The 15,877-nt window shown below is 50.8% G+C and overlaps 7 protein-coding genes across 7 annotated transcripts; 2 read left to right on the plus strand and 5 right to left on the minus strand.

Annotated features, from left to right (window-relative positions):
- Positions 1-982: 982 nt before the first annotated feature.
- M438DRAFT_402877 (uncharacterized protein) lies at positions 983-6,387 on the minus strand. The gene is made up of 3 exons (XM_029909623.1): positions 6,036-6,387; positions 1,697-5,982; positions 983-1,644 (listed from the first exon to the last, which is right to left on the minus strand). The coding sequence occupies exons 1-3, from the start codon at positions 6,214-6,216 to the stop codon at positions 1,285-1,287; spliced, it is 4,827 nt and encodes a 1,608-aa protein (XP_029763653.1). The 5' UTR covers positions 6,217-6,387; the 3' UTR covers positions 983-1,284.
- A 244-nt stretch (positions 6,388-6,631) lies between these two features.
- M438DRAFT_371883 (uncharacterized protein) lies at positions 6,632-7,864 on the plus strand (the record flags this gene model as incomplete). The annotated part of the gene is made up of 1 exon (XM_029908302.1): positions 6,632-7,864. The coding sequence occupies one exon, from the start codon at positions 6,632-6,634 to the stop codon at positions 7,862-7,864; it is 1,233 nt and encodes a 410-aa protein (XP_029763654.1).
- Positions 7,865-8,293: 429 nt separating this feature from the next.
- On the minus strand, positions 8,294-9,371 carry M438DRAFT_342643 (uncharacterized protein). Its single transcript, XM_029904809.1, has one exon. It carries the CDS (start codon positions 9,219-9,221, stop codon positions 8,487-8,489), a length of 735 nt encoding a protein of 244 aa, XP_029763655.1. The 5' UTR covers positions 9,222-9,371; the 3' UTR covers positions 8,294-8,486.
- Positions 9,372-9,945: 574 nt separating this feature from the next.
- M438DRAFT_342645 (uncharacterized protein) lies at positions 9,946-10,325 on the minus strand. The gene has a single exon (XM_029904810.1). It carries the CDS (start codon positions 10,275-10,277, stop codon positions 9,987-9,989), a length of 291 nt encoding a protein of 96 aa, XP_029763656.1. The 5' UTR covers positions 10,278-10,325; the 3' UTR covers positions 9,946-9,986.
- Positions 10,326-12,068: 1,743 nt separating this feature from the next.
- Positions 12,069-13,069, minus strand: M438DRAFT_125778 (uncharacterized protein). The gene is made up of 2 exons (XM_029898779.1): positions 13,067-13,069; positions 12,069-12,922 (listed from the first exon to the last, which is right to left on the minus strand). The coding sequence occupies exon 2, from the start codon at positions 12,785-12,787 to the stop codon at positions 12,107-12,109; it is 681 nt and encodes a 226-aa protein (XP_029763657.1). The 5' UTR covers positions 12,788-12,922; positions 13,067-13,069; the 3' UTR covers positions 12,069-12,106.
- On the minus strand, positions 12,957-14,366 carry M438DRAFT_125780 (uncharacterized protein). The gene is made up of 3 exons (XM_029898780.1): positions 13,460-14,366; positions 13,067-13,369; positions 12,957-12,984 (listed from the first exon to the last, which is right to left on the minus strand). Exons 1-2 carry the CDS (start codon positions 14,163-14,165, stop codon positions 13,209-13,211), a joined length of 867 nt encoding a protein of 288 aa, XP_029763658.1. The 5' UTR covers positions 14,166-14,366; the 3' UTR covers positions 12,957-12,984; positions 13,067-13,208.
- M438DRAFT_342647 (uncharacterized protein) lies at positions 14,198-14,642 on the plus strand. Its single transcript, XM_029904811.1, has 2 exons — positions 14,198-14,366; positions 14,462-14,642. The coding sequence occupies exons 1-2, from the start codon at positions 14,274-14,276 to the stop codon at positions 14,552-14,554; spliced, it is 186 nt and encodes a 61-aa protein (XP_029763659.1). The 5' UTR covers positions 14,198-14,273; the 3' UTR covers positions 14,555-14,642.
- Positions 14,643-15,877: the final 1,235 nt, after the last annotated feature.

The raw sequence follows: 15,877 nt of genomic DNA on the forward strand, positions 1-15,877 counted from the left end.
TCAGTCCCTACAGCGGGAGCATAGAACAGGGCTTACACTAAAAAGACACTCTCCATCTCCACCCACGCCTTAACCTTGACTTCTTTCTGTACCGAGGATCTCCAGTTTGGATGTACGTGTCCAGAGAATGTTGGGTGCAGCTAGTTCGTATTTTATACTCTAATGCTCGATGCGAGCTCCTCCTTGGTTGTTCCTAAATGGTCGAATATTGTTGTTTTGTCCCTGTGATGAGACAATTCATAATTGACCAGCACCTACGATGAAGGTCAACCATGATATTCACAAGACTGTACCCTCATTGACCAAGTCAATCGTATCCTCGACATTAAGGATATAAATATGCCAATCACCTCATTGCAGCAAATTGCAAGATCACAGCGGTCAACACAACTCTGGTTCTGTATACCACCTCAGCCCAGCTAGCAGCCACCAGCGAAACCGAGATGTGGACATTGATCATCGAATCATCAACGCAGGAGATGAAGAGACAAAGGTCCTCATCAAGGTCAGTGACTCCAAAGTCACTTCTGAGACTCTTGGCACAGAGAGCCGGGCTTTCCATCGAACATGACAGAATCGTTCTCTCCATGGGTGTTTGACGAAGAGTGGATGGATTTGCTGTATCAGGGACCTGGTGTTCGCGCTTGGGGGCTGCTCACTGTCCCTCGCGAGTCTCTCCAAATCAGCGATCGAGGGGGTGCCGTGATTGACAGGTGCGGATTATCTCACCACTAGTGAATTCGTGAAGATCTCCTGCAAGCACCTGCATCGAAAGCTATTGATTGGACAACCCTCCAATCGACAAAGGGATGTCACAAGAGGAGGAGCGATCAGTTTTGTGAGGAAGAAGCGACCAAGTGATGAGGAGGGCACGACAAAGCGCACCAATGAAGAAGGAGCAACCGACAAATGTCATTTAGCAAGGAACAAACCAAAATTGACAAGGAAACCGCAATCGTGATCGCAATGTTGATTTGAAGAAGGAACCACCAAGTTTGTCTAGTCAAGGCTTTCTATCTCACTGCAGTCGAGGATGAGCATGGAAGCTAGAAGGATAGATCAGAATCGACATAAAACGAGATTTCGGGAGAAGATTGTGATCCCCAATGATGGCGTCGACCACAAATACATCCATTTCCTTCAGGTATACAAGAACAAAACATTCGCCGCAAAGAATAACAAAAAGGTAGCATTTGCATTGCATTGCATCCATGCATGAAAACGAAAGAACAAAATCCTCCCTATGCAAAAAGATTCATAGCTGTCATTTTTCGTTTCTCAAACTCAAATCCTCTTGAATCCTTCTTTTGTATCTTCCTTGCTCCAATCGATGGTGACACCCTTTTCGTCTTCCTTGTACAAAATATTGCAAGCCTTTGTCAGCCGATCCAACACATTGTCATATCTGCGTTCGCATTCTTTGCAAACCATAGTGACCATTTGACGTGATAACTGCTCTTCATCCGCGTCGCCAAAGTGCTTTTCGATACGCTTGCGGAGAGTGTCGATGCCGCTGCGGATGCTCTTGCCGTCGTGGGAGGCGAGGAGCTTCTTGGTGTTGTGGCGGGAATAGAGGGGGCGAGCGGCGATGCTTGGGCCCGTCATGTTTTGATTGAGGAGAGCTTCTGCGCCTTCGACGAAGTCCTGGATGAACAATTAGCATGTTTTCATGTTGAAGGGTGAAAAGGCCACTTACGCTAATCTTGCCGAGTGGCCTGCGAACCACGCGACCGACATATTCTTCCATGTGTTCAGCGCGATCCATCAAGGCCTTTGCTTTCCACTCGGCGAGTACAGAGCCTTCCTTGCCGCCATCATCTACTTCTTCGATATAATGGTTCATATTCTCGATCAGGAGGATGTGGTAGTTCAAGATCTCCTTGTCTTCATATTCCAGACCGTGTGCCGTTGTGGCAGAGGTAGCAGCACCAGCGGCAGTGGGCGACTCTCTCGCAATGACCTTCAGTGAATCCCACATGGCTCGGTTGATACGAATGTATGCATCATCAATCAATTGACGCGCACCAAGTACTGCTCCGTAGCCGTCGTACTCTCGAGCTGCCGACAGATATGTGCTTTCGACGGCATTTGAGAATAGAGGGAAGATCTTCATGAAAGCAATGACACCCTTGCGCTTCTTGATCTTGACCTTTGTGTCCTCGATGGCATGAATCTGCTCATCGACAAACTTCTGGAAGAGTGTCTGCAAGCGTGAAGAAATTTCGTTGAGATTATGAAGCAAGAACTCTTGGGAGGTTTCCTGCAGACGGTATGCATGTATGGCTAGAACAGTGAGAACACCAACGCCCTGGATAGGATCGCCGGCATTCGCCCACTCCATAAGCGTTCTCAATTCATCCTTCCAGAAGCCGAAGGTTTCTTCCATGGTGTCGGACACACGTCTTGCCATAGCACGATCAGGCTCCATCAATCGTCTACCAGTGAGATCAGGACCCATGCGAGCTTCGGGGACATTAGCCGCGACTGCGTCTGCAAAATCGATGTTCTCGAGACTAGTGGCGTGGAAGAGGTCCACAATAAAGTTTTGTTCCATAGAGATCAATGGCACCTGTTCTTCGAGGACCCCATTGAAGACCTCAAATGGTGCCATACGGCCAGGTTGGGCTCTATCAACGGCTGTGGGCTTGTCTCCTCCACTGCCACCACCAGAACGGAAGGACTTGGCAAGAGTCTGAGATCGCTTGACTGTCAGCTTGCGAGCAGTGCTGGTAAGACCTTCAGAGGTCTCCTTCTCAACGGAAGTAAAGAGTAGCTCAGTGGCTTCGCCAGTGGCTGTACGAGCTCCCTTCTTCCAATTATTGGTATTGTCTCGGAAGACATCGTTGTACAATGGGCGAGCCTTGGTTTGGTATATTCGGAGTATGTTTTGCCATGCAGACATGTTGGTCTCTTTCGTGAAAAGAAGCAGTGGGCTGAATTGCCAGAGATTGGCACGAGCCAAATTAAACCCTGAGCCATTAAGCTTCATTGTGGCATTGCCAATACCACCAGGATGCTGCAGAAGTGCAGGCTTAGCAGCACTGAGTGCCGAGGCGAACGAGTTGTCCAAGTAACGCACCAAACGTTGACAGAACTCGGCGCTCTCTCGCATGTATGCATTCCGTTTCTCCTGCAGAGCGTTCATGGTGCCGATGTCGCTGGTATCAAGACCCGTTGCAGGACCGGATCGACTCAGAGCATTCGTTGAGCGTACCGAAGGATCTATAGTAGCCATAGCCTTGTAAAGAAGAAGCAAGGAGGATTCAACAGACATCAAAGCTTCCGGATTACCGAAATCTCCATGCCTGAGCGGCTCCAACTGTCGTGGTGAAATCGAGATAGTGTCGACCAATTTTTGCAGTTCGGTATGGAGGATCTTCTGATTAGCCGTCTGTACCTGCAGACCCTGAGACTGTGCCTCGATGAAGGAGATATCGTCGTTGAGGGTACTCAATTCCGCAGAGTAGATGGTAAGAAGTCCATCGAGCTCATCACACTCGGCAATCGCTCGATCAAGCATCTGATCAACGGCATCAACTCGGTCGTCCTTCTGTTCGAGATGACCTAACCAGCTGCCAGCTTCAACACGACCCAGCTCGCGCTTGAGATCAGCCTCTAAATCCTCCAATTGTCTTCCTTTCAGGATACCAGATCCCCAACCAAAATCGGAAAGAATGGACTCGAATTGAATGCCTCTCCCGTCAAGTAACCTCGGATCAATGTTGAGAGATCGAAGATGGTTCTCCTGCTGCGCCGATCTCCTTTTCGGTCTTCTGGGTTCTGGCACGACCACAGGTACTTCCGGTTCCTCGACCTGTTGTTGCGGCTCCGGTGGGTCGAAGTAGCCCTCTACGGCTGATCCATCGACGGGTTTGTGAGCTTGCGCTGTGACATCTGCGACCTTCGGCAGAGGTTCGGGCTCATGGCTTCTTGTCTCTACTTCAGGAAGGGTCTCTGGTACAGATGAAGGGAACTCTGATTTCATGGGAGAAACGGGCAATTCCGATCTGTCGATATCCACACTCTGCTTTCTCAAAGGAGCAGGAACGACACCAGTGATACCGTCTGGTCCTTGTCCCTTGTTAGCGGGATCTGCCATAGCCCTCATACGCTCAGCTGCGCCGCCAGCGCGAGGTTTGAATGCACTCTGAGCTGCTGCCGCTTTTCTGAGGGCATCTGCGAGCCTCGGTCCATTTTTCTTCTTGAACATAGGTCCAAGTCCAGGACGGTGCTCGTCTTCGTCGGAGAGAACTTCTCTAGATTCAGGCACCGGAGCAGGCGCTTCATCTGGCTCTATAGATGGGAGAGTGGGAGCTTGCATAGGCTCGGGTATTCTGGTCTCAGGTTGCGGCTCCGGCGGCAGTTGATGAGAAGCAAGATCAGCACTTGAAGCAGTAGGAGTGTCGTAGAAAGCACCCGGGACGCGATCAGAAGTTCCGGGCATGGGCAGGTGCTTCTCGATGCCTAAACCGCGAGGACTCGAGGGACGACCAACGGTTGCGACAGTACTGATGTTAGTGCTAGCTCCAGACACATTTCTGCTAGTTGAAAGAGGCGGAGGACGTAGCGCTTCCGAATCCGATTCATTTTCGCTTGGAGCAGCGCTGTATTTTCGGCCTCCTGCCATGAAAGGTCGCTTGCGCTCAGGAGGAACTTGAATATCATTGGAAAAATGGTCCGTTGGGGTCACTGATGGCTGTCGCTCGCGCTGGCTCACAGCACCTGGCTGGCGCTGATTCTTGAGCGTGTCAAATACCGATGGGCGTGGCTCGCCGTGATCGATAGTGGCAGGGTGAGGCTGTGGTTTTCTAGGGGAAGGTTGCCTCATAGGAGAAGGTTCGCGTGAGGGAGGTTTCCAGTGATTGAGCGTGGACGTGAACATGCTGACTTCGGTAGCTGCTGGCTCGGTAGACTCATGACTACGTTGGCTCTGGATACTTCGATCGCTTCGCACACTCTGATAACTTTGTTGACGTCCTTCGGCACGAACAGGGGCTAGCTGTCCAGGATGTTGTTGAGATGGCTGGCTTAGTTGTGGAGGTTGGTCAGAAACTATAGGATTGGTTCTTGTAGATGAAGCGAAAGAGGCATTCGGGGAGTCAGATACGGGAGGTTGTTGTAACTCGGCTCTGGAAGACTTTGGCGTTAAGCGAGGTCGAGCACCTGGAGGAGGGCCATTGTTAAGAGCTGGAGGAGCAGGACCGCGATGCATGGGTTCACGACTAGGAGCACGCATAGGTTCGCGGCTTGGGGCGCGCAATGGCTCCCGACTCGGCTTCTGCATCTGCTCGCGGCTAGGCCGTTGTCGCACTCCTCTCTCCGGTGGAGCTCTGGACTGTGGCTGCAAACCACCAGGTTGAGTGTCGCCATTCTCAGGTGTTGGTCTCAATCGATGTCGTGAATCTTGCGAGGACGGTCGCTGTTGTTCGGCGAACGGTGGACGAGGCGGAGGAGGGGTGTTTTGAGGAGTCATGCGATCCTGAACAGCAGGAGAACTACGTGGCGCTTGTTGCTGGCCTGGAGCCAGACCAAGCATTTGCTCTACATCGCGAGGATCGAAGCCACGCAGATCTGGGACTTGGCCTTTTGTGTACTTTCGGTAGATCTTGACCAAACTAGCAACGAAGAAGTCCTTCTCTTTTGACGTGGCCGCCTGCCAATAGTAGGGCTTCGAAATAGTGACAATGAAGCCGACACTACCGGCCCATTGGTAATAGTTCTGTTTCGGTGGAGGCGCGTTCGGATCGGGATAGGCAAAGGATTCAATGGCCGAAAGGTCCTCGAGGTTCCAAGTTTTGCCGATGGAGAAAGAACCGTTGTTGTTCTCGCGAGCCTTGTGCATGCGAACTCGACCAGTACTACGGACGGCTACGACGATGATACGAGGCTTCTTGTTGTCAGGAGCTGAGGTCGGCGGCGGAGGAGTTGAAGGGTGAGCTGCATCTTCGCTTATGCGAATGTGTGTGATGTACGATTCGGCCACTGGTAGAAGATGTTAGTGGGGCAGGTCGGGTCGAGGCAGCAGTTCAGCATACACTGTCCGTTCTGGTCGAGCTTTGAGAAGCAGCTCTCGACCATACGTCGCTTCTCATCCTCGAAGCGCTCGGCGCGGGTCATTGTGTTGGAGTTGGACATGGGTGCAGCTTGCGAGGGTTTCCTGCCTCGAGCGTCATGCATGGCCGAGTCCGACGGGTTGCGCGACTGCGAGCCATTCATGCTGTCGACGTAGCTATCTGCAGCTGCATCTGGAGAGGGTCGCCCGGGCTTGCTAAAGCTAGCAGGTAGTCGAAAGGCGAGTGGGACAGGTGGCTGGGAATATTTGACGCGTAGGAAAGATGACGGATAGATTGCAACAAGCCGTTCAACTTGCAACTCACCCTCACGAACCTTAGTGCACTAGGAAGCCCACAGCCCGAAGCCTGTTCTCTTCCGCGACTTGCGGAGACATTCAGCGTGTGAGCCTTGGCACGACGCGCCTTTGCCCTCCACTTATCGCGACCCTCTGCCCTAATCAGCGTCGGCAGCGCGGGCCGAGCAGGTGCGTCTACCGAACCTTCGTCTTTTTTTCTCTATCGCGACTGCCTTTTCGTGCTGCCTTCCGCATTATTGCTCTTCATCAACCTAACACATCATGTCTCCCGCAGCTCCGTCACCCGAGCTTCTCGCTCTTGTCAACGACTTCCTCTCCAGCAATGGCTACGAGAAGGCCGCCAAAGCCGTCCAAAAGCAGGCAAAAGACCAGGGCCTCGCTCTCACCACCAACACCAACACTTCTCTGACCGCCCTCTTCGAGTCCCGCCCCAAGGAGACCGCCGCCGCCGCAACTGTCGATGACTCCTCCGACGCTAGCGACAGCAGTGACAGCGACTCGTCCGACTCAGACTCCGAAAGCGAATCTGAGAAGAAGTCTTCCAAGAAGGAAATTACCAAGAAGCGCAAGGCCACTCCTCCTTCATCCGAATCTTCCGACTCCGATTCTTCCGATGATGAGAGCAAGAAGCCCGCCGCCAAGAAGACAAAGGTTGTCAAGAAGGCCGACACATCTGACGACTCTTCCTCTGCTTCGTCTTCCTCCGAGAGCGAGGACAGCAGTGACTCTTCCGACTCAAGCGACAGCGATTCTTCCGACTCCGACTCCTCATCTTCAGACAGCGACAGCTCCAGCGATTCCGACAGCGACAGCTCATCCTCCTCCGACAGCGATTCTTCAGACTCTGACTCGGACAGCGAGAGCGAAAGTGACAAGAAGAAGAAGGTCGCAAAGCCCGCAAAGGCCGTCAAGGCCGAGAAGGCTGAGAAGCCCGTGAAGACCGCAAAGGCTGTCAAGGTTGAGAAGGCCGAGAAGCCCGAGAAGCCCGTGAAGAAGGAAAAGAAGGAGAAGAAGGCCGCCGAGCCCGTCTCCGACTCTGCCGCCTCAAGCGTCACTCTTGCAGATGCTCCTGCCCCCATCAAGGCCGAAGTCGACACCATCATGGTCCCTGCCAGCTCAGCTCTCGGTCAAGCTGAGGGCACCGCCGCCCCTTCGAACGATGCAGATGAACACATGCACCCCAGCCGCAAGCGTAAGCTCGGAGGCGCCTTCGGCGAGACTGAGCAGCAAGTCGCCGTCCCTGCCACCGAAGACAACATCAAGCGCGCAAAGAAGGAGAATGTACCTTTCAGCCGCATCCCCAAGGACCAATGGGTCGACCCTCGTCTGACTAGCAACGCCTTTGTTCCCTACGACTACGCTCAGAAGGCCCACGAGGCTCTGATCGTCACCAAAGGCAAGGCTTTCACCAAGGCCAAGAACAAGGGCAAGCGTGGTAGCTACAGAGGTGGCATCATCGACCAGACCCCCAAGGGTATCCAGTTCGAGGACTAGACGTCCGGAAGAGACGACGAAGACAGGATAGACTACACCAAAAGTCAAGCGTGGAGTTTTTTTGATGCGCAAATCAAGGTTCGGGTTTTCTTACATCAGGTGTTTTTGTTGGATAGAGTATCATGCATTATTTTTCGGCCTATGGACATGGCTCACACTTCTGTAACCAGAGCTTTCAATTTTCACAAACGGATCAACAAGGATCTTATTCCTTCCTACTTGAACTCGGTCTTCCAAGTGCCACAATCTTCTGTCCAAGCCTGCATCGTAAATTCACGCTTTCACAAGGCCAGCAGTTTTCATGTATGATCGATTAGGTCTTATTGCATCACAAAGGCCGTGAGTCTATCGTTAGACGTTCGCGGATACTTTAGCGGGAGGCGATGATGAGATTCACTGTGGTATAGCACTGGTGTGACTGAGCATATCCAAAGACCTGTAAATTTTTCTATGATTATACATCAAATATTGAGACATTGTCTGCTTCGACAATGCAACGCCGGAGTAAGTTGACATGAAAGTCGAAGCTATATTCCGTTCGTTTCAACCCCCTTTGTCACGAACAACCTGTGTTTTCCCATGTGAATGTCCTTCCGATCCCCAACACAGAGATGTCAATAAATCAAGTGAACATAGATGTCGTCTCAAAGCAGAACGGGCGCTCACAGACCGGATCATCATCCCTGTTGTTTCTGAATTGGCAACCGCGGCAATCGTAGAATTGGGGCGCATCCACATCGCTCTCTCTCAACTCAATGTCAATGGGAGTACACCCTTTGCCCTGACCAACAGTGAGACGGTAGTAATCTTGGTCCGCGACATTGGCCGAGCACAGCGCAAAGGTCGTGCTGAATCTGCCCGTGCTGTCCATGGTTGCCAATCTCAACGTGTCGTCGTCAGGGCTGAAGCCGCCAGTGGTAACATTCAAGACGCCGAATTTCTGGCCCACGACATCGGTCTTGATGACGCTGGCGTCGTCACTGTAGCTCGCGGCTGTGTAGCTGAGTGGGTACGAGTATCCGCGAATGTTGGTGCCCTTGGGGGCGTCGTGCCAGTAGACTTTCTGGCCGCCGGCTTGGGTGATTGCCATCCAGAGGTCGTTGGCTGTGCCGGCCTCGTCCAGTCCGGAGATCATGGTGGTGTTCTTGCCAGTGCAATTCCAGACTTCGGGCTGGCAGGTCGCGGTGGTGTCGAACTCTCCCAGTGCTGCGACGAATTGGCCGTTCCAAGCTACAATGGGGACGCCTTGCCAATCACCGCCGTCGTTGTAAATGTGCATTGTCCAGGCCTTTGCGTTGACCAGGGTGGAGGATGTAAGGGCCATGATGGCGGCTGAGGTGGTGGCAGTGACCTTCATTGTGATAGAGTGATAGAGGAGTGGAGTGACTGGATGTTTGGATGATGAAGTGATAGGCGAGGAAGATTGACTTGATGAGATGGAAGGGAATTTGGTCACTGATACCTCTGCTGTATATATACATCCAGTGCTCGTCCTTCGTCATTCTACTTCAAGGCATTACTTGAATCATGGTCTACGACTTAGCGGAGTGGCCTGATATCCTATGGATATCTTCAGCAGTACGGTGCATTAATGCAACACTACTGCAGAGTAGAGTGCTGAACGTCAAGCCAGGCGATGAAATGCCTAACAATAATTTTTTTAGATCGCTGGCAATGGTCCGCAGCATATTCTTACGCCCATAGTTGGACAACAAATGGCTAGCACACGGGATCTTGACATATTGTTGTTATTGTTAGAGGTTCGAGGCGTGAAGTTGTCAATATCGATACGAAGTCTAAGGCCAACAACACGGCAAGAGGCGGCTTGGCGCATCCTCCTCCGTATCTAGAACTATTATTGGGAGACGGATTGTGGACCATTTCTCCACCGCTCAATGTTTTTGTCTTCGCCATTCTGAGCTGCCATCATCGACGGTGCATCGCTCTCAACACCAGTGATTCCTTCCCAAACACTGACTTCCACACTCCCCCACTTCGGATCTGTTCTCACTAGAGAAAAGCATTCATGATAATTGTCCTCGACTTTGAGCGACTTGCGGAACTCAGAACACACAAACTGTTGACAGATGTCCCTCATATCTCTGAAAGCAAGCAGAGTAGCTTAAATTCTCCTGAACCAGCCAGCAATCTTGGTAGTGAACTTGGATATCCTCGTGACTTTGACGTTTGAAGACTTCTTTGGGTCGGATGTGATGGAAGATGCAGAGGAGGAAAACGAGGATGCTGAAGAAGCAGAAGAAGAAGAAGAAGAAGAAGAAGAGGAAGAAGAGGAATAGGAGAAGGAGAGCCATTCTACACCATCGTCATCCGGGTCTTGGACAGGAAAACTGGCTGCAGATATCAAAAAAGCACCAGCCAGTAGAGCGAGAGGACTGATGGTGTTTTCTGGCATGATTGAAATCCCGTAGTGGTGAGTATGTCAGGTAAGTGCAAGGAAAAGAGAGAGAAGAAGGTCTTCGTGGGATTGTATAGATTTGTGGTGTTGAAGAGGGGGGGAAAGGCTATATGGAAGCCATGAGCATGTTTCTCCTTAGCCATTGGAGATATGACCATACATCTACTCCGCCTGACGATGCTTCATTAATCGATGGAACTTTCTTAGATGCCAATAGAGCAATGCCAAACCTTCCTTCAACAATTTGCATAATTACTTTGAGCACATAGGAAATCCTCGCACCTTTACTGCAATATTTCTACCAACCCTTCGAGGCGAAGTTAGAGGCAGAGCTAGAGGCAGAGGTGGAGGTAGACAAGTCGGAAGTGGAAATATCAAAAGTGTTCCTAGGGATGGTGGCAGCAGAGGCCATAGCAACAACGATTGAGAGGATGGTGAATATCTTCACGATTGATTTTCAACACTACGGGATAGGATGTTAGAAAGGAGATGAAGGATTGGATGGGCTTTTCCTTCTTCTTCTTCAAAGGTGCAAGGCATCGTGTGGTTGGGGTAGGAGAAAAAGCTACTGGGGAAGTCATGAGCACGTTTCCCCTCATTGAACTACTGTTCCCTTCCAACAAGTTCGTATGCCCTAGTCGTCTGCTTATGTATTTATACGTGACCAATATACTTGTAGACGTTTGTGCTCCAATACGAGAAGATGCTCTTGTCAACGAGCCATGTCTTCAAGTATCTTCTTCGACTTCAATTCGTGGGTTTAGAAAGAAAAGTATGGAGGTAGCGAAAAGGACAGTGGAACACGTCCTTGAACACCGAAATCGAAACGCACAACGCATACACTTATGAATATGGTTCTTGTGTCGATGTTGAGCTATAATCTGTAACTTACAACGCTCGAGATGTCGTGTCTGTGCCGTTCGTCAATAGCATGTGTCGAGGCGAGAAAGTCGTAGAAGGACCGAATGAACCATACGGCTCGTCTCAAAGACGGTCGGATACAGAGAGAAGTTTGTCTTCCCAAAGGCGTTTGGAAACAACTTGAAATGGTACTTGAGCTTGAGATACACCTACAATTGGACGAAACCATAAGAGATGGCGACTTAGTGATATGTCAAGTCCAGGCAATCTCACGGAGCAGTGGAGATAGAAAATACTCTCGAGTCTAGACACTTCATATCTGAGATTGGATGAGGCAGATATGGTAGGGATGCCGAAGACACAGCGAGCAGGAGTTGATGTGCTCTTGGCCTCGACTTCCGAAAAGCGTTTGTCCATGTGCAGGGACGGTGTCAAACGGTGCTAAGTTGGTAAGTGGTATGACACTAGCCACATCACGATCAGGGTAGTAGTGGGGTTAGATAGACAGCTCGAGTTCTGTGAAGTACTAAAAGCCGTTTCGTGTTTCGTGATGGCGGATCAAGCGGCTCTGTGAACACGAAAACCGTCCATGTCGTCTAGAGAAAAGAATGTTCTAGGGATCCGGCAGTCTTGAAGATGAAACATGCTGCTACAGCCTAAAGCGAAGGAGATATGGGGTAAAGAATATGGGGTTCCGATGGTCAGAACAGAACAGGGCACACAAGTTCATGTCGGACCAAAGTTTCCATAGAAGTATGTCAAGTTTCGAACGCGTTGGAAAAGAGCAGACCCTGAATTCCGTTACACTCGTGTCGAGGCGGTTGAGGTTGACCTGTTAGTCGCGTAAGATGCTATATATAAGCAAGGCTGAAGGCGTCGTATGCTACACCGTTTCGCGTGCGTCTGAAGAAAGAATCCTGGTGGCGTGGGATCAACGTCTCATGCTATCTCCAGGGCTGATGAGGTCAAGTGTACCGAGTACCTGGTTTTGCCTGAACGTGTTCGACCGTTGGTGGCTGGCGTCTCATCGGAAGATCAACCTCCTTGACATATGCAGGAGCGACAAGCCACCTCATCGAGCACCGAGAATCCGGAAAACAGGTATTTGTAAAGGGGAAGCAAGTATTTGTAAGAAGGAACATGCTGATATAAGGAAATAAAAGTGGGTATCTAGATGAGCTTTGTAACGAAAGAAAAGAAAAGAAGATGAACTGCTGGCACAACAATACCACGCCATAAAGAAAAGAGAGACACACTGGAGTTTTAGTACACGACAGGCAGGAAGACAAGAAAGAGAATAAACCGAGATACGCCTGTTTTTGGGTTGCCCCATTCCTCCTGTTCACCAGTGTAAAGTTGTACAAAGTCTCTAGTCCTGCTTGCTGTAAGAGCGTTCTATCCGCATATGCAGTGAACGAGCGAAGGATTGGAGACAACGCCAGTCGACCGAAGAAAGAAACAAAAACGCCTTTTGGGCTGTCCCCTTTTACGCCGGAACGAGAGAAATGAAGTTGAGAGATATTTTTTTGGTCGATTTTTTGATTTGCTGTGTTGGTCGTTCTCCAGAAATGGAAGTTGTGCCTCGGAATGTGGAGAAGACCAAGATGGCCAAGAAATGATGAGCGGGCCGGTGTGAAATTGATCATGAAACAAAAGCCGTTGATGCCGAGATGAAACCGTCAGATGGGGGTATATTATGCGAAAGAACTCCAGAAGCCGGGAAGCGAAAGATGGAAGAAGCGGAATTGGTCAAAGGTGTGTAGCGAGAGCGACAGATTACACTGTGCATTGCATCAGAGTGTTGGTGGTTGTTGTGTTTGAGAGGGAAATGTGGCAGCAAGGACTGGAAACAGTGTGGGTTAGCGCGAGTCCACTTCAAACAGTCCGGCTGTCCCGCGCCGGACCAGAGTTTAAGCCAGACTAACCCTTGCGGAAGCAGATATAGAACAACGCCAGCGCCTGTGTCCTTTGATTGCTGTATCTTTTCCCTTCCTCTTCCGGCCGCAAGGACGGAGAAGAAACGGAATGACAGCGCATGGTGCTCTCGTGTCAGGTGGGATCACAAGATTATCGAGGCTTTGGTGGCGGAGGCTGGCCAGGCTTCAAAGTTCCTGTTGTGTCGTACGCTCCTCGGCCCATGTTGACTGTGACGGCGTTGCTGTTCCTTCTGATCATGTGGTGAACGATTGGAATGGTGCTCTGAAGAAGAGATGGGAGTGCCGTGCAAGCTATGGAGGATACAATGTCAGTATACCATTTTATCTTGTCGCATTTGTCATGCCCGGGTGATACAGTCGGGCAAGGAGGGCAAGGCTTACGATGAGTAACGGTAATCAACTCGGATGTCCTCGTGAAGAGAAGCAGCAGGCGAAGGGTTGTAATCTCGATAACCGGAGACTCCGTCTGACGGAAGACGGGTGGAATATAGCTTTGTAGCGAGGGCGAATCGAGTCTTTTGATACAAGGGGACTCTTCCCAAGAGAATGTGTGTGGAATGCTGGTCTCACCAAGGAACCGAAACCAAGAATTATAAAAAATGTATACGCCTTGCGCAGGGAGTGAAAGGTATGCGATGATGATGAACAAGGGAAAGAAAGGAACAAAAAACCTGGCATGCCCATAGCGAAGGCGATACGGGTTATATCTATCTCGACTCTGTCTACAACTCGCGTCACCACGCATGCCCTTCTCTGGGTGCACCCCCTTTCCCTGGGGTGTCTCGCTTGGTAGGTCCCAGGGAGATTGAAATTGACGTGCACCCATTACTTTTTTTCCGTCGAGCGCAGACTGACGCAGACGGGGCAGCCGTGCGCCTGAGCTTTTTCTGTTTGGCTGTTTCAAGTCCGATTTGATGCGCGCAGCAAGGGCGGCCGATCTTGCAGCTTTGATTGATTGACAAGCCCGGCAACGGTACCAACAGCCAGCCCCCGGCAGCGGCGCGGCGACCTGAAGAGCAGGGGGTCGATTTGGCAAAAGGATGCACCGCCAACAGCAGCATTTCGAAAAGATCGGATTCCAAGCCATTCTCTCCGTCCCGCCGGGAGCGAGGCTAAACCCTGTCAATCAATGGCTCTCTAATGCAGGCACTCCCGCGCCAAAATATCCGCACATCTGCTTGCAGCCCACAGCGGCATGCATGCACCTCCGTTGGTCCTGTCTTTTGCAGATGTCAAGGCACAGCAGAGGAAATATGATTCAGTTGACTGGTCGTCTGATTTTTGGCTCGTATGTCCATTGCAGAGAGTGACAGCACTGCACAGTTGCTTGTTCCTCTTCCGCTCCAACACGACCGACTAATCTCCCATTCTTGCTTCAAACAGACGCTACCGAAGCATCAGACGATGATCCCGCACCCCGATATACTACTCATAAACGGACATGACATAAAACACGAGGCTTCTGTATCAAACTAGAAAGCCGCTAGAACCAGCGCTTCGTTACCGGGGCCTACGGAACAACGGTCTTGCCGTGAGCTTGGGAAAATTATATGCTTCCTCTCCAGTATGTTCATGCTCGCGATTGAATGAAGAGCAAAGTTTATCATGGTCTCGATGACTCGTAGTCGTCCCTGGTTACTCGTACGCGGTTGTCCAACTGTATGGGACCTGCAGGCGCCAGTCTTTCGGATCTCGCGGCGGAACGGATGCAAGCTTGTACATCCCGCTGCAGGCTGTCAGATCTTCTTTGTGCCTCGACCCTCGTTACGTCGATTGTGTTGACTTTGCCTCCGTTTTGCGTGATCAAACGAGAATGCTCCTGGGCCCCTTTGTCGTTTTCCTTTGTTCCCTCTGCCAGCTGCCCAATCTTTCTCTTTCCTTCTTTCCGAGGAGGACCATGCTTCAGGATAATCTTCGTGAGCAAAGACGAGAACTGACCCTGATCTCCCATGACCTATGTCATAGCCATTGGAAATTACCATTACCGCCCGAGGCCGCGGGCAAAGCAATTTAAGATTGTGACAGCAGGGCTTCCTTGCATCCTTCGCAACACTCTTCTGGAAGAACCGGGTGCTCGGCTCATCAAACTGCCACTATGCCCTACACACACAACCTTGCTTCAACTTACGTCTGTATGAGCGCCAGATGTCTTCTGACATTGATTTTGAGCGAAGCGAACCATAGAAGGCAAACAGTTTTCATTGCCTCAGCATGTTTGATGCTGAAGGAAACGTAGTGAATATCTTCTGAACCGGCACGGGACGAGCTCGCAAACAAACTCTCGACAAACCTGGCAAGCCACCAAACAACAAAGAAAGGAAGTCTACCAGATGCGGCAGGAATCCCCTGTGCATATCAATCAAAGGTTGATTGTCTTGAACAGCTGTGCATCGTCTTTCTTCATGCAACAAACCGATGAGAGGCGGTGCGACGCAAAGCCGGGATCCGATGCAGCAGTTCGCAGACGATTGTCTGTTCGTGTAACACTGCAGTCTGCAGCAAACCTGGTCATGGTTCATCCAACGAAAAATCTGTCTCCAAGAGGAAGGCCTTCTCTAGGGAACTGGGACCATGAGTCTGGTGATGAAAAGCCTAGTGACAAACAGCAACACAATTGATCCTTGCATTGTGAGTATCGCGCTTGCCTGTTGGATTTGTCGTGCAGTGCTTCGCAAGGAGAACACTGTCTTCTCTCAGGTGTCCTGCCAACCAAACCTTGATGCAACCACTGTTGAAACCTGTTGTCTTGGGAGATTTGTCAGTCCAGAGTCATGATTCTCTTAGGCAAGTCAAAGATCG

Source organism: Aureobasidium pullulans (assembly GCF_000721785.1).
Source record: "Aureobasidium pullulans EXF-150 unplaced genomic scaffold scaffold_3, whole genome shotgun sequence".
In the NCBI taxonomy this organism is placed as follows: domain Eukaryota; kingdom Fungi; phylum Ascomycota; class Dothideomycetes; order Dothideales; family Saccotheciaceae; genus Aureobasidium; species Aureobasidium pullulans.

Coding starts and splice junctions, on each gene's coding strand:
- M438DRAFT_402877 (XM_029909623.1), bottom strand. CDS start 6,216: ATGAATGGCTCGCAGTCGCGCAACCCGTCGGACTCGGCCATGCATGAC. Junction 5,983..6,035: donor GCTCGACCAGAACGGACAGT/GTATGCTGAACT, acceptor ATCTTCTACCAG/TGGCCGAATCGTACATCACA. Junction 1,645..1,696: donor GGCCACTCGGCAAGATTAGC/GTAAGTGGCCTT, acceptor TTGTTCATCCAG/GACTTCGTCGAAGGCGCAGA.
- M438DRAFT_342643 (XM_029904809.1), bottom strand. CDS start 9,221: ATGAAGGTCACTGCCACCACCTCAGCCGCCATCATGGCCCTTACATCC.
- M438DRAFT_342645 (XM_029904810.1), bottom strand. CDS start 10,277: ATGCCAGAAAACACCATCAGTCCTCTCGCTCTACTGGCTGGTGCTTTT.
- M438DRAFT_125778 (XM_029898779.1), bottom strand. CDS start 12,787: ATGATCAATTTCACACCGGCCCGCTCATCATTTCTTGGCCATCTTGGT.
- M438DRAFT_125780 (XM_029898780.1), bottom strand. CDS start 14,165: ATGGCTTGGAATCCGATCTTTTCGAAATGCTGCTGTTGGCGGTGCATC. Junction 13,370..13,459: donor GTTGATTACCGTTACTCATC/GTAAGCCTTGCC, acceptor TATCCTCCATAG/CTTGCACGGCACTCCCATCT.
- M438DRAFT_342647 (XM_029904811.1), top strand. CDS start 14,274: ATGCATGCACCTCCGTTGGTCCTGTCTTTTGCAGATGTCAAGGCACAG. Junction 14,367..14,461: donor GGTCGTCTGATTTTTGGCTC/GTATGTCCATTG, acceptor TGCTTCAAACAG/ACGCTACCGAAGCATCAGAC.